Source organism: Sus scrofa, chromosome 8 (assembly GCF_054392235.1).
Source record: "Sus scrofa isolate SSC_HxYL_T2T_F1_AM1 chromosome 8, Sscrofa_HxYL_maternal_Yorkshire_Landrace_v2.0, whole genome shotgun sequence".
Lineage (NCBI taxonomy): Eukaryota > Metazoa > Chordata > Mammalia > Artiodactyla > Suidae > Sus > Sus scrofa.
The window spans coordinates 87,370,740-87,390,146 of record NC_139390.1 but is presented as its reverse complement, the minus strand read 5'-3'; the positions used below and the strand labels follow the sequence as shown (position 1 = coordinate 87,390,146).

General features: G+C 44.8%; 1 protein-coding gene across 18 annotated transcripts in view; it reads left to right on the top strand.

Moving 5' to 3' along the window:
• ARHGAP10 (Rho GTPase activating protein 10) overlaps positions 1 to 19,407 on the top strand; it is a 349,411-nt gene that overhangs the window by 93,708 nt on the left and 236,296 nt on the right. For 17 of the 18 annotated variants that reach the window (XR_014812815.1, XR_002346408.2, XR_014812818.1 and 14 more), the window contains 2 exons: positions 2,048 to 2,143; positions 2,217 to 2,278. Coding sequence is in view for 13 of the 18 variants with exons in the window: in XM_084972711.1 (XP_084828837.1) it covers positions 2,048 to 2,143; positions 2,217 to 2,278 (158 nt within the window). In the remaining 5 variants the exon portion in view is untranslated. Of the gene's footprint in view, positions 1 to 1,697; positions 1,868 to 2,047; positions 2,144 to 2,216; positions 2,279 to 19,407 lie in introns of those variants that run through there. The other variant, XM_084972713.1, reaches the window with a different exon arrangement.

Here is a 19,407-nt window from a genome sequence, read left to right as displayed (position 1 = left end):
TGCTGTGAACTTCTTCATGTAGTCTGTTAAGAAAAAATTGAAAAACCCAATCAAAGCATAACAGCCACTGAAAGAGCTGATGAGCATCACTAGGAAGTTTAAGTGAGAAGCAGCAGCTTCCAAGGCTCGCCTGTACATGGGGGAACTTTGTGCTTGATGATTGGAGGTAAAGCATTGGTTAAAAGGAAAAAAAAAAAAAAAAGTAGCATTTTCGTAGTTAAGAATACGAACTTTTGGCTTTCGTTCCTTGTTGGTTAGCTGTAATACAAGGGCTAAAAAAGAGATGATGGCTGCTCCTACTGTCTTACCATCTAATTGAAATAGTCTTCAGGGTTTTTTTGTTTTTTGTTTTTTTTTTCCTTTTTTAGGGCCACATGTTTGGCATGTGGAGGTTCCCAGGCTTGGGGTCCAATCAGAGCTGCAGCTGCCAGCCTCCGCCACAGCCATAGCCATGCCAGATCTGAGCCACGTCTGCAACCTACACCACGGCTCATGACAACGCTGGATCCTCAACCAGCCAGGGATCAAACCCACATCCTCATGGATACTAGTTGGGTTTGTTAACACTGAGCCACAATGGGAACTCCAGAAAATAGCCCTCAGTTTTGACATTGTGTGCTTTGCTTTTGTGCCTCTATGTATTTTTTGCACAAGGGTTTTGATCAGCAGCTATGGATTGTGTTGCCCCCCCCCCCCCCCCCACAATTTTCAATTTGTCTGACATGGACTTGTACTATGACACAATCTTGTCAGTATTCCTTGGATTGAGACAGGAGCCTCATGGGCTGCAGGAGGCAGTGAGCGGTTCTTATAAAGCGTTTCAAACCAGAAGCAGGATTGTACCCTGGTGAGGGTCTGGGCTTTGGACAGATGGCTCTGTAGACCAAGCCTTGCTGTTGTAGTCACTGCGCAAGTTTGTGCAAATTACTTAAAATCATGGAGCTTTGGCGCTCTGTGGTGGAATGGAGATAATCTTTATTTTATATAGCTCTGAAGAGTATTGAGTGAGATGTTTATATATGTGTGTGTGTATGGAGTTCCCTGGTGGCATGGTAGTGAAGGATTCAGCATTGTCGCTGCTGTGGCTTGGGTTCGATCCCTGGACTGGGAATTTCTGCATGCCACAGCCTTTGCCAAATATATATATAAAATATCATCTAGCATGGTGCCTGGCTCATAAAGTAATGGTTAGCCTGTTGCCTGTTTTTGAAGTAGGCTAGTGCTGTATTTTCTGGTAATTGCCATTAAAAATGATGAAGACCTATAGGTATTTTACAGAATGGATTCTTTCTCTGTCTTTTTTTTTGGGGTGGGGGGGCTGTGCCTGCAGTATGCAGAAATTCCCAGGCCAGGAATCCAACCTGCGCCACTGCAGCCGCCTGAGCCATAGTAGTGACAATGCCTAATCCTTAACTGCTAGGCCATCAGGAACTCCCAGAATGAATTCTTGCTGCCATTTAAGCTTGGCCTTTGGTTTACCTCCCTGCTGCCTTTTGCTGTGAAAACTCTTTGAATCCCCTGGGTTTCTCTGGCTGGAGTTGGGCCATCCATTAAGGGCATCTGGTCAGCTGGCTTTGAGCTTTGAGCCCTTTTCTGTTTGAAACTTTGGAAGCTGGCCCTCAAGCCTTGGGAGATACCGTCAGGTGCATGCGCTCCTCATCATAGCTGGAGTTCTTGAATCGGGCAAGTTCTGACCTGAGTGAGTAGAGAGAGGGGAAGGGCTTCAGGGAATAATGCGAAGCAGTCAGATTGCAGAGGAAGATGAGGGCAGGGGAGAGAGTCAATATTCCCTCAGGACCTGCTCCATCCCAGAGCACAAGCTAGAGGACCAGACACCAGAGCGTGCCCGGCTGGAGTCAGGGCGGGGGTGAGAGGCGGGCACGCTGGACTAAGAAGTTGGTTGTTCCTCTTCCCAGATGGCGTGGAGGAGATATCTTCAGCTCGGCCACTGGGGAAGGAATAAATTCTTTAAGAATAATAATAAATTCTTCAATAAATTCTTGACTTGAAGTAAGGAGCCAAGTAGTCACTCCATCTTTCTTTCCAGATCTTTCGGCAGCCCAGCGGAAGTTTGCTCATTCACTCAGAGACTTCAAATTTGAGTTTATTGGTGATGCAGAGACTGATGATGAACGCTGCATAGGTATGTACAGGCGAGGTTCTGGTTTGCTTTCTGTTGCTTTGGCCACGAAATAACCATTCCTTCCTCCTTACAGATGCTTCCTTACGGGAATTTTCAAACTTTTTGAAGAATCTGGAAGAACAAAGAGAAATTATGGTGAGTTGTGGAGTATAAATTCACAAGTGAGTCGTTAAGTGGGGGGAAGTCTGGGCTTAGAAGTTGGTTTTGGTAGAAATTTTGGTGCATTTATCTGTGGATGAAGTGGTGCCTAGTAATGGAAAGAGCTCTGGGTGAGGTCTTGGGAGCCTGGACTTCTAGTTCCCCTCTGGGGACTGTAATGAGACCTTGGACAGGTGTGGACCTCTAGACCAGGGCCCTGTGTCATCCTCTGTAAGAGTGCGTTGAGCCATACCAGTGCTTTCTAGATCTGAGTTAGCCCTAGAGGACTTGCATTGACTGACTGATTGATTGGCTGTGCCCATGGCACATGGAAGTTCCTGGGCCAAGGATTGAACCTGTGCCACAGCAGTGACCCAAGCTGCTGCAGTAACAAAGCTGGATCCTTAACCCAGTGTACCCCAAGGGAACTCCTATTTTTTTAAATTAAAAACAAAATTGTTTTGGCTGTCCCTGCAGCATGCGGAAGTTCCTAGGCCAGGGCTTGAACCTGTGCCACAGTAGTAACCAGAGCCCCAGCAGTGACAGCCCTGGATCCGCAACCTACTGAGGCACTAGAGAACTCCACGTTTTCATTTCTTTTAATTTACTGTTTAGAATTAATTAAAGTATAGTTGGTCTGCACTTGGACTTGAATCAAGTCATCAAGATGTCAAAAGCAGAAAAGCTTATGGAGAGGCAGGGGACAGCAGGGAGATGCTGGAGCCTGACTCATACTTCAATAGATTTCTAGGCTGTGTGGAGAGGGAGAGAACTCAGGCCTGGAAGTCTTTAAAATCCCACTTTGCCTTGAGGTTCATGATCACAACAGTAATAATAGTACCTACCCTCTGTTGAGTGCTCTCCATGTGCCTGATGCTACCCTGAGTGCACTGAGTGGATGATCTTATTTAACTTGAACTTTGAAGGTATTGAGTAATATTTACCCACCTTTATTAAAAGCTTGCATTTCCCTCCTGATACTCATTGATTCAACAAAGATTTACAGCAGAATTGCCATTGGATTATGACACACTATTTTTACCAGTTTTTCTATGCTTAAAAAAAAAAAAAGATAAACTATGGTCCTGTGTTGTTGAGAATGAGTACTTCCTAGAATCACGCTGAAGTCTAAGTGCATGAGGGTTCACATGTCCTAGTAATGATCATGAACATGACAGCTCAGATCATGAAGCTACTCTGAGCGTGTTCACCAGGTCTAAGCTGTTCACCTGGTATTAAGTCATTGAATTCTCATGTCAGCCCTATGAAGCTGACTTGGTGATTGCCCCCTAATTTACAAATGAGGAAACTGAGGTGTAGCCCCCTGCCCAGGAACATGTGACAGCTGAGAGGTAGAGCTGGAACAGGCCAGAGGTAGAGCTCTGAACCATCTGCCTTTGGGGTCAGCTTCTGAGATGTTGCTCTAACCTGAGTGGTGGCTGGTGGCTGATGGGGATTTCTAGCTGGTAGAGTTGCCGTGCGAGAAGTAGGAAGAAAGCATTTGTGTTGATTTAAAACTAACAAAGACCTGTGCCCTCTTCTTTTGCTTTTTTTTGGTCTTTTTTAGGGCTGTACCCGCAGCATATGGCAGTTCCCAGGCTAGGGGTTGAATCGGACTGTAGCTGCTGGCCTACACCACAGCCACAGCAACACCAGATCTGAGCTGCATCTTTGATCTACACTGCAGCTCATGGCGATGTCGGATCCTTAACCCACTGAGCAGGACCAGGGATCGAACCCGAGTCCTCATGGATACCAGTCGGGTTTGTTACCGCTGAGCCACAGTGGGAACTCCTGAGACCTATGGCTTCTGAAAGCCCTCATGGAGTGAACATTGCACCTAAATGCTGAGATGGCTCGTGTGTATGCAAACTACTGTAGACGGCATGTGAAGGTCTTGTGCTCGGATTAGGTTTTCCTGCCACAGGTTGACATATGCAGCCATCATTATTCAGGTGCTCCTGTGGTCACCTCAGCTATTTAGGAGAATCTAAATGTGAGAGTGGCTAAAAGTAGTGCCACAGAGTCACTCTTGTATTGCATGAAGTGGGTGGCGTGAGCAGGTGGTGATGGACCGTGCGTGTTGTTTATGTGGATAGCATCAACTTTGTGTTCTCCGTCCTCTTTGATACTTGGATTTTTCTGGGACCCTGAGCATTCCACCCATATATATTTTGAATTTCCTTTTATGTTGTGGTTACTGTTGATCACACAGAGCAAAGCCCCTAAATGGGAGGTGATAAATAAACAAATAGGCGACGCATTTATGTATTTTGTAGTAATAAGTGCTACAGAATGAAATTGAGAAGGGCAAGGAGCCAGGGAGTGGGGTGGGCACTGTTAATCTAGAGAGGTGAGGGCAAGGAAGGCCTGTGCAGTGAACTATGAGGTGTATTATGTCTGGTATCTGAGGGAGGAGAGTTTCAGGCAGAGCGGTGCTGAAGTTTAGCTCTATAGAAACATTTTATAACTGGCCCTCTGTATCTGCAGATTCTGCATCTGTGGATTGACAACATTTTGCCTTTTTTTTGGAGGTTCCCAGGCTAGGGGTCGAATCTGAGCTGTTGCTGCCAGCTTACACCACAGCCACAGCAATGCGAATCTGAGCCGCATCTCCAACCTACAAAACAGCTCACGGCAACGCCGGATCCTTAACCCACTGAGCAAGGCCAGGGATCAAACCCACGTCCTCATGGATGCTAGTCAGGTTCGTTAACCGCTGAGCCATGTTGGGAACTCCTGTGGATTGAAAATATTTGGAAAAAAAATTCCAGAAAGTTCCAAAAAGCAAAACTTGAATTTGCTAGAGGCTGACAATTGTTTACCTAGTGTTTGTTTACACTGTTTACAACTACTTACGTGGTGTTTACAATGTTTATGTTCATGCATACCTTATTTCATTGTATTTTGTTTTATTTTTTAACACATTGAAGGTTCATGACAACCCTGTGTCAAGTAAGTCTTTTTTAGGGCCGTACCCATGGTGTATGGAAGTGCCCAGGCTAGGGGTCAAATCGAAGCTACAGTACCGGCCTACACCACAGCCACAGTAACTCGGGATCCAAGCCATATGTGACCTCCACCACAGCTCACGGCAATGCCAGATCCTTAACCCACTGATCGGGGCCACAGATGGAATTCACATCCTCTTGGATACTAGTCAGGTTTGTTACCACTGAGCCACGACAGGAACTCCCTCAAGCAAGTCTTTAGGCATCACTTTTTCCACAACATTTGTTCACTTTTTGTTTCTGTTCACACTTTGGTAATTCTTGTGATAGCTCAGACTTTTTCATTGTTGTTGTATTTGCTGTGGTGACCTGTGATCAGTGATCTTGGATGTAACTGTTGCGGAGAAATCACAGCTCACTGAAAGCTCAGATGATGATGAGCATTATTTAGCCGTAAAGTATTTTTAAAATTAAAATTCTTGTGCATTGCGACACTCACTTTATTGCAGTGGTCTGGAACTGAACCTGCAGTAACTCTGAGTTCTGCCTGTATTATGAGTGGTCAGTAACCTAGAGATGATTTAAAGTATGTGGGAGCATGTGCATAGGTTATATTCAAATGCTACGCTATTTTATAAATGGGATTTGAGCATCCTCAGATTTTGGTATCTATCAATGGGGGTCCTGGAACAGGGCCCGCCAGTTACTGTGGGACAACTATATTTCTGATTTTGTGTGCCTAGAGATGAATTGGCTGGGTCAGAAAAGCTGGAATGTGGTCTTAACCCCCGGCTGTCTGATAAAGAAAAGTATGGTTCTCAGAGCTGTGGTCAGCTGACCTACTGATTTAATCTTCAGCTGTGATGGGGGTTGATAGGGTCTCTGTTTTAGGCAGAATGAGGGTGGCAGGGCTGGGTTTGCAGTGCAGGATAGATGTCGGAATAGGGTGTTGTCTGTATAAGGCCATGAACCTTAGAAAGGAGTGGGACAGCATGTTGTAGCCCATTTGTGGAAATGGCCATTCATGCTGGACAGCAGGTTGCTCTCCAAAGCTAGAAGGCAGTGCAGAGCAGCTACCACCAACCATTGAATGAACAGGACACCTGATGCTTTTTTTTTTTTTTTTTTTTTTTGCTTTTTGGGGGCATATGAAGGTTCCCAGAGTTAGGGGACAAATCAGAGCTGCATCTGCGACCTACATCACAGCTCATGGCAATGCTGGATCCTTAACCCACTGAATGAGGCCAGGGATTGAACCTGTATCCTCATGGATGCTAGTCAGACTCATTTCTACTGAGCCATGACCAGAACTCCACAGATTTTTTTTTTTTTTTTTTTTTTTTTTACCGGATGCTTTTAAAGAATCATTGTTTTGGAGTTACCATCGTGGCTCAGTGGAAACAAATCTGACTAGTATCCATGAGGACTCAGGTTTGATCCCTGGCCTCACTCAGTGGGTTAAGGCTCTGGCGTTGCTATGAGCTGTGGTGTGGATTGCAGACACAGCCGGAATCCTGTGTTGCTGTGGCTGTGGTGTAGACCAGCAGCTGTAGCTCCGATTTGACCCCTAGCCTGGGAACTTCCATATGCCGTGGGTGCGGGCCTTAAAGGACAAAAAGAAAAAATTATTGTTTTAACTTTTCATGGTGGAAATCTTGAGCACATGCCAAAAGAGAGGAAACTGTAATTAAACTACAGGTAGACAACATTTGCTTTCAATGTGCATGTGACGGGTTTCTCCTGGGCTCCTCACTACCCGCCTCCATTACCCTGACAGAAAGCCCAGCATTCTGTTGTTTTATCCATGAATACTTTAGTCTATAACTCTTAAAAGGTAACTCTTTTCAAACAATATCCCTGTCACTCCTGTAAACAAATAAATAATAATTCCTTGAGATTACAAAGAATTAGGCCATTTCATTCCCCCCCCCCCCCCGATATTCACTTACTTTTTGTCTTTCCTTCTCCCTCCAACCTCCAGGAATCATTGGTTTGCTTGAATTTGCATCCAAACATCTTGCATTTGATTCCTAAGTTTCTAAAGTCTCCCTCTCTCTCTCTTTCTCTTTTTTTTTAATGGTCGCACCTATGGTACCTGGAAGTTCCTTCACCAGGGTATGAATCCGAGCCACACCTGTGCCAGCATCAGATCCTTTAACCCACTACCCCAGGCTGGGGATCAAACCCATGCCTCCACAGTGACCCGAGCTGCTGCAGTCAGATTCTTAACCCAGTGCACCGCAGTGGGAACTCCTCCAAGTTTCTTTTTATTTTTAGGTTTTTCTTTCTTCCTTTACCCCTTTGATAGGAATTCCTGAGCCTCTTCCGTTAATTATAAAAGACCTTTACAATAGTATGCCTTCTTGAGTTTTCAGCAAGTTTTAGTAATAAAATTAATAATAAAAGTGAAAATACCCAGACATTTAATCCATATTGATGTTATGTGGGTGCTTCTGTCTAATCTTGATAATCAGTGATCACTTTTTTTTTTTTAAAACCTTGGAAAATTGCATGGCATCCTTATGGCTGCTTTGGTTTTATCAAATATCCTTGAACAGTTAGTAGAAAAGGATCTTTGATACTTTACAGCCTGAAACTTTGAATAAGAAAAGATACCTCTTTCAAGAAGTGCCCAGTGTGGTCTTGGAGAGTAACTGTGAAAAGCAAATTAAAACATGTTCTGCTAAGTGCTAAACAGGATGCTAGGGTGGGGCTGCCTGGAGTGATGCGTTGCTAAGCCTGTGTTTCTTGGGAAAGACATCATGGAAGAAGTGGTATTTGAACTGGAATCTGTGGGACAGAGATGCAGAGGGGGGCTTTTGTATAGTTTTTCAAGCCCATACCCCTCCATCCAGTGACTAGGAGATAAGGAAGATTTTTAAGGAGCTAAAATGGATGTCAGTGCTTTCTGAGAACTTGTAAAAAGTCTTATTTTACTTCAAATTGTTACATAACAAAAACATGTTAAAGGCCACCTCCTAAAAAAGGAATGCAAAGTGACAGCTATAAAAGTAGAAATATTCTCAAATTGGTACCAAGAGTTTAACAAAATCTTAGCTGTCACTTAATCTTTAAAAGTGCTCAGTATGTCCTGATGTCCTAAATTAAGTGATGGTGCAGCATAATAATTAGATATGCATAATTAAGGCTGAGTCATGGGTTCTATCCCTGGTCCTGGAACTTCCACATGCCATGGGCGTAGCCAAAACAATGCTTCTCCCTGAAGACTATTAAAACATTTAAAATATATATGTAATGTGTGTTTGAGAAGGCAAAGACTAATGCCAAATTTTTTTTTTTTAAAGGCTTTGCATTTCCTAAGTAAATGTTCAAATGTAGGACTTTGGACTTGAAGGGATAAAGACATGAGTCTGGATGCTCAACAATCAGGAAGACCTTCTTTGTTGGTTTCGAGCCACTGGGTGTATATATTCACATCTCTCTAAACTCACTAGGCTGGTTATATATACATAGTTCAATTAACCCAAGTGCTGTCAGGACAAAGGCGTAATTCCTACCCTGAGTGGTTGACTGTCCACTGGGGAGGTTGCCAGAAGTGGGCTTTGTGGTGGTATTAATTATTGGGGAATTTGGACAAGGCACTTTCTAGGCATCATTTCTGGCCTGAGTTGTCACATCAGAGTTAACCAGGGAAGGAAAGATGGAGTGAAAGCCCGGTTTCTTCCTACAGGGAAAACAGATTGAATTTGGGAAAGAGTGAGGGCTGGGTTTGCATCTCCCCACCGCCCCACACTAGTGTCCAGTTCTGTAGCTCTTACAATGATTGTTGGAAGGTGGAGAGAAGCCCCGTCGAGGAAGTCGTGGTTTCCCTCCAGGCCTGAAAATCACATCTCTATGAGTGGATGTGCCATAACCTTGAAAAGGTCAATATTGCCTTTCCCAGGATAGCGTTTTTCAAGTGAATAGTTTTTCCTGGTAATGCTGCCAACCTTGAGTGTGAGAGTGTGTGACTTGAGGTGGGGATCTGGGTGCATTTGGTGGCCAAAATGGCTGTGTGGCTTCCATGCCTGTCCCCTGAGGGAAGGCCTGTGCAGTGTTTCCCTGCCAGAATTCCCGAGATGTTCTCGCCGCGTGGCTGGACATGCCGTACTTATCTGAGGTGGGCAGCTGTCCAGGAATCTAAGGGCTTTTAAAATAGTGCTGTTATGTTTATGGTGTTCTTTGGGAAGCCCTTCGTGTTGCATTTACTTCTCCCACATGGGCCCTCTCCTCCTGTCTTTCTTTCCATTTTTGACTGTTACAAAGCTGTGACTCTCAGTTTGTGCAGGTTCTGACAAATCAGGGCCAGTTGTGTGAGGCCCAGAGATGGAGGGAAACTTCAGGAAAAGGGGATGCTGGGAGAGAGAAGGAAGAGCGTGGAGGATGGTACACAAAAGGCGCCTCCCTCTCATCCAGAGGGGCTGGGGGGGGTGGCTGGTCGGACCAGCAGACCGAGGGGGTACATGGCCCCCAGCTGCTTTCCTTCCCCTCTTTTTTTTTTTTTTGGTCTTTTTAGGGCCGCACCTGCGGCATATGGAGGTTCCCAGGCTAGGGGTCCAATTGGAACTACAGCTGCTGGCCTACACCACAGCCACAGCCATGCAGGCTCCGAGCCGTGGCTGTGACCTACACCAGATCCTTAACTTACTGAGTGAGACCAGGGATTGAACCCAAGTCCTCATGGATACTAGTTGGGTTCATTAACCACTGAGTCATGATGGGAACTCTTCCCCTTTTGAGCTAGGAAACCCTGTGTGTACACAGACTTCTTAGGCTTTGGAGACCTCCTTTTTTTTTTTTTTTTTTTGGCCTCTCTTGTTTTCCCCCATGACAGATTTCACTCCTGTGAAAACACTGGTCCAGGGAGCACTTGCTGGGTGCTTAGCCCAGAGCAGTAAAGACACTAGGCTGCTGAGGACCGCAGGCTTTTGTTACCAGTTTAGGTGGTTACGGGCAAGATGCAATGGGCGTTTTCTCAGCCCTTGTCTGATTTGACTTACTTGTCCTCATTATTCTTTCATTGTCTCAAGGATCTTACAGAAGCATCGAATTGACCGATTTCTAGATCTTTGGGGGCTTTTGACACTGACTTTTGTTTCAAACTCTCTTATGATTTTTTTTTTTTGCTTTTTCAGGGCCTCACCTGCGGCATGTGGAGGTTCCCAGGCTGGGGGTCGAATTGGAGCTGCAGCCACCGGCCTCTGCCACAGCCATGCCCGAACCCTGACCCACTGATTGAAGCTAGGAGCAAAGCTGCATCCTCATAGATACTAGTCAGATTCGATTCTACTGCGCCACAACAAGAACTCTAGCTTTTAAAATTTTTTTTATTTCAAAAATGCTTCACAGTATTATTAGAATAATATAGATTGGTTAAAATGAATTAAGTATCTTTTACCTCTTGGGACGAATTTTCATGATATTCTTTCTTTGGTACACCTTAGGGCAGTGGTTCTCAAAGCTGGGTCCCTGGACCAGCAAGAGCATTACCTGGGAGCATGTTAGAAATGAAGACTCTTGGGCTGCAACCCAGACCTACTGAGTCAGGAGCTCTAGGGTGGGTCCACCAGGCTATGTTCTATAATTCAGGTTCCTATATCCCTACATCAGAGCCTCTGGCCTAGGGTGCCAGTGGAGATTTCATGGTCTTGGAGCTATGTCTGAATGTTGAAAGATCTGTCTGAAAGTTGGAAAGTCTATAAACTGCCTTTTTTCTTTCTTTCTTTTTTTTTTCTTAAGGGCTGTACCTGCAGCATATGGAAGCTCCCAGGCTAGGGGTCAAATTGGAACTGCAGCTGCTGGCCTATGCCACAGCCATAGCAATGCAGGACCCGAGCCATGTCTGAGACCTACATCACAGCTCACGGCAATGCCAGATCCTTCACACACTGAACGAGGCCACGGATCAAACCTGCAACCTCATGGTTCCGCGTCAGATTGCCTTGCCTTTCCTCTGAAAGACGACGGGAACTCCTCTTTCTGTTTTGGAGATAGTTTCATTTGTGCCATATTTTAGGCTCCACAAAGAATCGATATCATACGGTATTTGTCTTTCTCTTTCTGACTTGTTTCACTTAGTATGAGAATCTCTAGTTGCATCTGTGTAGCTGCCAATGGCATTATTTTGTTCTTTTTTATGACTGAGTATATCCCCTTGTGCATATGTACTGCATCTTCTTTTTTTTTTTTTTTTCTTTTTGTCTTTTTGTCTTTTTTTTTGTTGTTGTTGTTATTGTTGTTGCTATTTCTTGGGCCGCTCCCGTGGCATATGGAGGTTCCCAGGCTAGGGGTCGAATCGGAGCTGTAGCCACCGGCCTACGCCAGAGCCACAGCAATGCGGGATCCGAGCCGCATCTGCAACTTACACCACAGCTCATGGCAACGCCGGATCGTTAACCCACTGAGCAAGGGCAGGGACCGAACCCGCAACCTCATGGTTCCTAGTCAGATTCGTTAACCACTGCGCCACGACGGGAACTCCTGTACTGCATCTTCTTAATCCATTCATCTGTTGGTGGCCATTTCCATGACTTGACTGTTGTGAATAGTGCTGCAGTGAACATAGGGATGCGTGTATCTTCTTGAATTATAATTTTGTCTAGATATATGCCTAAGAGTGGGATTGCTGGGTCATATGGTAGTTCTATATTTAGTTTTCTGGGGGACCTCCATACTCTTTTCCATAGTGGTGGTACCAATTTACTTTTCCACCAATGGTGTGGGAGAATTGCCTTTTCGCCACACCCTCTCCAGCATTTGTTGTTTATAGATGTATTAATGATGGACATTCTGACAAATCTGAGGTGGTACCTCACTGTAGTTTTGATTTGCACTTCTCTAATAATTAGTGATGTTGAGCATTTTTTCATGGGCCTCTTGCCCATCCGTATGTCTTCTTTGGAGAAATGTCTATTTAGGTCTTCTGCCCGTTTTTTGAGTGGGTTGTTTGGATTTTTGTTGTTGAGTTATATGAGTTGTTTGCATATTTTGGAGACTAAGGCCGCGTCAGATGCATTGTTTGCAAAGATTTTCTCCTCTTCTGTGGATTATCTTTTTAAATCATTTACAGGTAAAGCAACAAGGTTTTTTTTTCCCCACTCTGTTGGCAGGCACATTCAGATGGGGAAAAATCCTATTGACAAAAGCATTTCTCAGTTTAGTTTCAAAGCTGTCAAGGATCTAAATTTATAAAGAATTTTTCTCCTCGGCACTGACCTTTACAATTGGACACCATTGTTTTTCTAGTAAGCGTGTTATAATTCAGTCTGATGCAGATGTCATTGTAAAGCCTGGTTTTCAGGGATGCACCTTGTGGAGGTTGGGATTTTCTTGACCTAGAATCCTCTAGAGGCTGTAGAGGTTACAATCGGGACTAAGTCAGATCAGAATTCTACGATGGGCAAATGTCATGAGCAGGCAGCCTGGGTTCCTTCCTGATCCTTTGTGTGTGAGACCTGGCTCGTGACTAGGTGTCTTTGTCATTGGTGAGTCACTGTCATCCATGACCTCGCAGCCTTGTCATTGTCAGATGGCTGCTTCCTCATTGAAACTTAATGTTTCCTGTATTTCACCTCCTTGGCCTTGGTCTCTGCTTCTGGGGAAGCGGCTGACTCTTACCATAAACCAGTTAATACTAACATGAAAAAGCAGAGAGCAGACGTGCCCCCCCCTCCCCCCACCTCCTCAGCAGGGGTCACCAGAATGTAACCCCCGCTGCCGAACCCCTGCCGTCAGATGTCCCTTCCAGAGAATTGGCTGCTTGAGTGGGAGTTAGTTCAGCTGAATCCACACTTTTCACGAGGAAAATGTTTTCATTCAGACCGTGTTGTGAAGTACTCAAAAGTGGCTCCTAGAACAAAATTGCTGAGGGAGAACTGAGGGAAGCTTCCATGTATCCCGTCATTTAAAAAAAGGGGGGTGGGAACTAGAACTCAGTGAGGTGGAATGATTTGATCTGTATCACGGAACAAGTTGGTGACAGAGCTGAAGAGAGAATCTCTGTCCTGTCTGTCTCTCGGTCTCCCAAGGACACTGTTCCTTGCCTTCAGCTCCTTGTAAGACTTAACATCCCTCCTTCCACCTCTGAGTGTGGGCAAGATGGCTGTGTATCCCCCAGGCAGCTATCATGAGAAAACGTGCATTGGGTTATGAATTCTCCTGGCCTCAGTATTTCAATCAGCAGGTCACTTAACGGCCACTTAAGGATGAAATGTGAATTGTTGGGGTGTTTTGAAAACCTGCCCTTGAGATGTTCTAGATGGAAGTGCCAGGATTAGTTCCTACAGACTGGGTTCCATCATCTTGGAAGAAGATCCTGGAGACCATAGTGGACCACTCCTTAGAGAAATCCTGCAGCTCCAAGAATCCTTTTCTCTCTCTCTTTCTCTTTTTACAGCTGTTAACTGTGGCACATGGAAGTTCCAGGGCTAGGGGTTGAATCGGAGTTGGAGCTGCAGGTCTGCACCACAGCCAGGCAACACCAGTTCTGAGCTATATCTACAACCGACATTGCAGCTTGTGGCAATGCCAGATCTTTAACCAGCTGAGCGAGGCCAGGGATCAAACCCGCACCCTCACAGATGTTATGTCAGGTTCTTAACCCTCTGAGCCACAATGGGAGCACCTAGCTCCCAGATTCTTGATGGCACAGAGGAAGCATATGTGGGGAAAACCATATGTTGGTGACTGAGATGAAAGTGATTCAGAAGAGCTGCACTCTCTGAAGAAGCTTTGGAAATGTGTTAAATATGCCTTGCTCCTTGTCTTTTTGAATGTGTGCACCAGAGGGGGGGATACCTGATAAAAAGATACCTACTGCCAGAGTTCCCGTTGTGGCGCAGTGGTTAAAGAATCCAACTAGGAACCATGAATTTGCAGGTTCGATCCCTGGCCTTGCTCAGTGGGTTAAGGATCTGGCGTTGCCGTGAGCTGTGGTGTAGGTTGCAGACATGGCTCGGTTCCTGTGTTGCTGTGACTCTGGTGTAGGCCAGGAGCTACAGCTCTGATTCGACCCCCAGCCTGGGAACTTCCATATGCCGCAGCAGCGGCCCAAGAAATGGCAAAAAAACAAACAGCAAAAAGAGATACCTACTGCCAAAGAGCTTTTACAATAAATATAAAAGTTCTGAGAGTTAAGATACTAAACAAAGACGTCATTGGCAGCAATTTTTCTTAATAGTATATAAAAAATGGAGTGTCTTAGTATAAGTGGCATGTTGGCTTTAATGGATTGCAGTGGTGATGTGTAGCTGTGGTGATGGGAGCTGTTAGATGTCCGGGGAGAGACTGGCAGCCATGGTTGTGTAAGGGAAGGAAAACGGACTTTGACGTGGTGGCTGCCACGAGGTGCCCTCAGATCTTCTGCTGCAGGGAGTGCAGTCGATCACAGGGCCCAGCTGCTGTAAGGTTCCATGGCTATGTTAGTGCGAAGGCCATGCTTCTGGTGTCTGCCCCCAGCCGGTGAGTGAGCACAGCAGGACTAGTAAAGTAGCCCATTCCTGGGGACTCTGGAGCCCTCTGACAAGCAGCCTTGGCTCAAGAGGTCCCTGATGGGAGTTCCTGTTGTGGCTCCGCAGTAATGAACCTGACAAGTATCTGTGAGGATGCAGGTTTGATCCCTGGCCTCGCTTAGTGGGTTAAGGATCTGGCATTGCCATGATCTGTTGTGTAGGTAGCAGATGTGGCTTGGATCCTCCTGCATTGCTGTGGTGTAGTGGTAGCATCTGACTAATGGAGCTCTGGCCACATGCCACTTCCTTTCTGCAAGGTGGCAGGGAAAATAAGCGTTAGTCATTTTCAGCTTTTATAGTGGAAGGTGCTTTTGCCCGGTTTGGGAGGAGAATTCCTCAAACATAGGAAGGAGTTTCAAGGATTGGGCAGCCCCAAAGGACAGATATCCATTCCCTATAAAGTTTATGCCTGGTTGTAAGGCAATACCATTTTCCCATGAAAAGATTTAAACAAAAAACCTTTGAGGTATTCCTATATGTATCTTTTAGATAATCAGATGTGTATTTCATTATTTAGTTGATTACATGTGTGTTTGTATTTAACAATTAAATGATCAGTGTATACTTTAGGAATATTTTCCCCATTTACTTCATGAAAAAGTTATTCCAGCTCTTGACAGCTTTTTTTTTTTTTTGGCAATGCCTATGGCATGTGTAAGTTCCTGTGCCAGGGATCAAACCTGAGCCACAGCAGTGACAATGCCTAGTCCTTAACCTGCTGAATTACCAGGAAACCCCTCGATACTTTTGACGTGTGTGTGTGTTTCTCTCTGCTTTTTTGGCCGTATCATGACATATGGAGGTTCCTGGGCTAGGGATCAAATCTGAGCTGTATCTGTGGCTTATGCCACAGCTGCAGCAATGCCAGATCCTTAACCCACTGTGCCAGGCTGGGGACCAGACTGGCAACAGCACAGAGATGAGCTGGATCATTAACCTACTGTGCCCCAGTGGGAACTCCTGACATTAGTATATCTATCACAGACACATTCAGAATTTTTTAGCACAGCTTTCTTTGTGGCCACAGCGGTCTGAATTCCTTGAGATACAGCCCCTTTTAAAGTCTCTTTCTGGGAGTTCCCATCATGGCTCAGTGGTTAACGAATCCGATAGGAACCATGAGGTTGTGGGTTCGATACCTGCCCTTGCTCAGGGGGTTAAAGATCCGGCATTGCCGTGAGCTGTGGTGTAGGTTGCAGACGTGGCTCGGATCCCACGTTGCTGTGGCTGTAGCGTAGGCCAGTAATGGTAGCTCCTATTGGACCCCTAGCCTGGGAACCTCCATATGCTGGGGGAGCAGCCCAAGAAATGGCAAAAAGACAAAAAGACAAAAAAAAAATCTTTCTGATGCTTTCATTGGAAATTTTATCTTAAGCTACAAGTGCCCCCTTACAGCACACTTGGACAGCCTCACTTTAAAAAATTTATCCTTGAGATGTCTTTTGACGCCTTTCTGAGTATAAATACTTCTTGTTCTTGCAGAGTGAGCTTTACAAAATTACTGAACACTTAAAAAGTGGAGGTCATCTCTAGAATGATACCTAATCTCCTACATTTCTTAGCTTTTTCTTGTTTTTGGAACCCTGACTATGATCTCTAAGCACTTGAAACTAGATGTGATTGGGGATGTTTTAGGCTCAGGTTCCTCAAACCCTTCTTTGTTCATCACAATATGGCAAGAACGCTCCTTCGGGAGACTGTAAGAATTCTTATGTAAGGTAAGTCCCTTTTTTCCTGAGGGGCACCTTTGGGAAAAATATTCCTTATGTCCACATAAGCCTGAGAGTTCCTTGGCACCCTTTCTCAAGGTTCTGTTTCAAGGACAAATAAGAAATACATCTTTGCCGAAGAAGGGCTTTTTTGCCGCCAATCTTGACATTGGAATTGGAAAGTAGAGGTTTCCCTTTAATGAGATGGGAGTGTCTGGAAGGTCATGGGAGAACATAGTGGAAACTCTCCTTTGCTTTCAGATCATGCATTGCTCTGGGGTCAAGAATACTTGGAATCCAGGCTTAAAATAACAAGGGCCGTGGGGAATGGCCATCATCCCTTCTGTTTGATTAGCCTCAGCCTGTCCTTCTTACTGCTGAGTGATTGAGAAGATGCTGTGCTTCTCTTGGCTTGTTCATTATTATACCTGGACTGAGATATTAAAAAAATTATTCAAAATATGGGATGTAGTTCTGCCTTTGTTGCCTTTTTTACTGAATATGGGTTTCTGGTCTGAAGCTCCGTTCTTGTTAGAATGTGCATCAGAACTTGGCCTTTGAACGCCAACGGTAGGGAAATTTCCCTGTAGTGGAATCTGGTTCTCTCCTGGTCAGTGAACATTGTCAACAGATTCTCGGCTCTGGATTAAACTCTAGGGGTACTAAAGATACCACCCTACCTTTCCTTACTGTTTTAGACATTTAAGTTCTCATATCCACATGTCTTAAGAAAAGGAATGTCAGACCTGACAAGTGGGAAAAAATTGAATCCTCTGAACTGTTATATAATAATCTTGTTCAGAGTTCCCATTGTGGCTCAGGGGGTTAAGAACCCACCATAGTGTCCATGAGGACATGGGTTTATCCCTGGCCTCGCTCAGTGGGTCAAGGATCCAGTGTTGCCACAAGCTGTGGCACTGGTCAAAGACGGGGCTCAGATCTGTGGCTGTAGTGTAGGCCTGCAGCTGCAGCTCCAGTTTGCCCCTATCCTGGAAATGTCATAAGCTGCAGGTGTGGCCCTAAAAAGGACAAAAATAATCATCTTCTTTTACTTTGGATTGTGAGGTTCTGATGGATCCTGTGGTTTGCCATTGTTGAGCCTCATTGAAATGTAATTTACGCTTCTGCCTCTCACAAGGCATGACATGCCGCATGCCGAGTCCCGAGATCCTCCGGCTGGGTAGGACCTTGGAGGGTTCCTAGGCCAGCCTCTCAATGAAGGGATCTGCGATTGTGTCCTGGACACTTGGTCGTGTTGCTTCTGCTTGTTAGTATGGAAGGAGCTGGCGGGTCCCACTGCCTTGCTGGGTCCGTTGTAGTTCTTGTTGAGTTCCTCTTGAAGGCAAACCCAGATCTGCTCTCGGCTTCTCCCCATCAGACCTGGTTTTGTCCTTTTTAAGCAAATCTAAATGATTTTTTTTTCTCTCATATGGTAAATGTTTGAAGACAGCTTTCATCTTGTTCATCTAAATGTTCTCTTTCTCCCCAACTCAGTCAAATACTGTTTTTTTTTTTAAACCTATTCTTCCTGAACCATTTTTAGCCTTCTGATCTCACATTCCTGTCTTAACCCAGTTAGAGACTGTGTCTCTTAGAATGTAACCATGCTGTTGAGATAGGTTCTGAGCTTACAGGATACAGTTGATAGAGTATCTTATTTGGATCTGAGCAATACAGGGAACCTTTGTCTGTGTTCATGATCATCTTGGGCAATGGATGACTACTGGACTTGATGCTGAACTTGCAGTTAACTCAGATTTTTTAGACCCTAAAGCCCATGTTAAGTGCACTATTAACTTGACCTGTACTGTTGTTAAGAGACCTTTTACACTTGAGCATTTGCCTTTTGGTGCTGAAGCCTGGTCGATCGCTTTTCCAGGCAAACTCTGTGGCACTGCTTTTAAATCCTTTTTAGCCTGAGAGCTGCTTGAAATGCGTTCCTCTCGTCCAACATTCCACCTTCCTGCCACCCAACTTTTGGTGCCCTGCAAATAAGGCAAATGTCTGTTTCAGCACATAAACAATCAGATACAAGTAAGAACACCTTATGCTGTGATTCCCGGAAGGATTCTCTCAGGCAGGGTTCAGTCAGCTGTGGCCCATGGGCCAGACCCATCTTGCCTCTCCTTCTTATAAAGGAAATTTTGTTGCACCACAGCTGTCCTCATTCGTCGATAGGTACGATGGCTTTGTCGCTGCAGTGGCAGAGTTGACTAGTTCCACCTGAGGCTGTTTGGCTCAAAGCCTAAATTATTGACCATCTGGTCTTCTGCAGCTCAAGTTGGCTCAACCCTGCTCCAAGGTGAGGCCACCTGAGTCATGAACATGTTTTGTGTTTATGTAGATGCATTCTCTTTCTAAGCAAAACCATCCAAAATTCTTTCCAAGGGTTTTTATAACTCTTCGAGTGTGTGTAGCTGGTTTAAGTATCTAATGGGGGGAAAAATAGTTCCGTAGTCTCACAGATGTGGTTATAAATTTACATTCTATATTTGCTTTCTCCCTCTCTCTAAATCATCTGATTTCTAATGTGTATTTGAAATCTTTTCTCCATATTACTCCTTCAGCTGTCTCTTTGAAATTCAGAAACTTTCCCCATCAGAAAAGACCGTAGTTTTAGGGGCAGTCCCTGAGCTGTATGGTATGGTTTTGTCTCTGGGGAAGAAGACTCATGTTTTGGCATTAGAAAACTTCCTTCATGCTGTTACTAACCGATACTATGTAATACTTATGTGAAATTATAAAAGGAACTGAGGGATTTCATGGGGTCTCCACTCTATTTTGAGAAAAAGAGGAAAAAACTATCTTTGTTGCTAGTGTTCAGCAGCTCCTTCGTGATTTTGTCCTTGGATAGAATGCTTAAGGTTCAGTTCAGAAGTTACATACTCAGACTTTGTTAAAGAAGAAAAATGATAATGAACTTTAAATTAAAAAATTTTTAATTAAAGCATATTCTA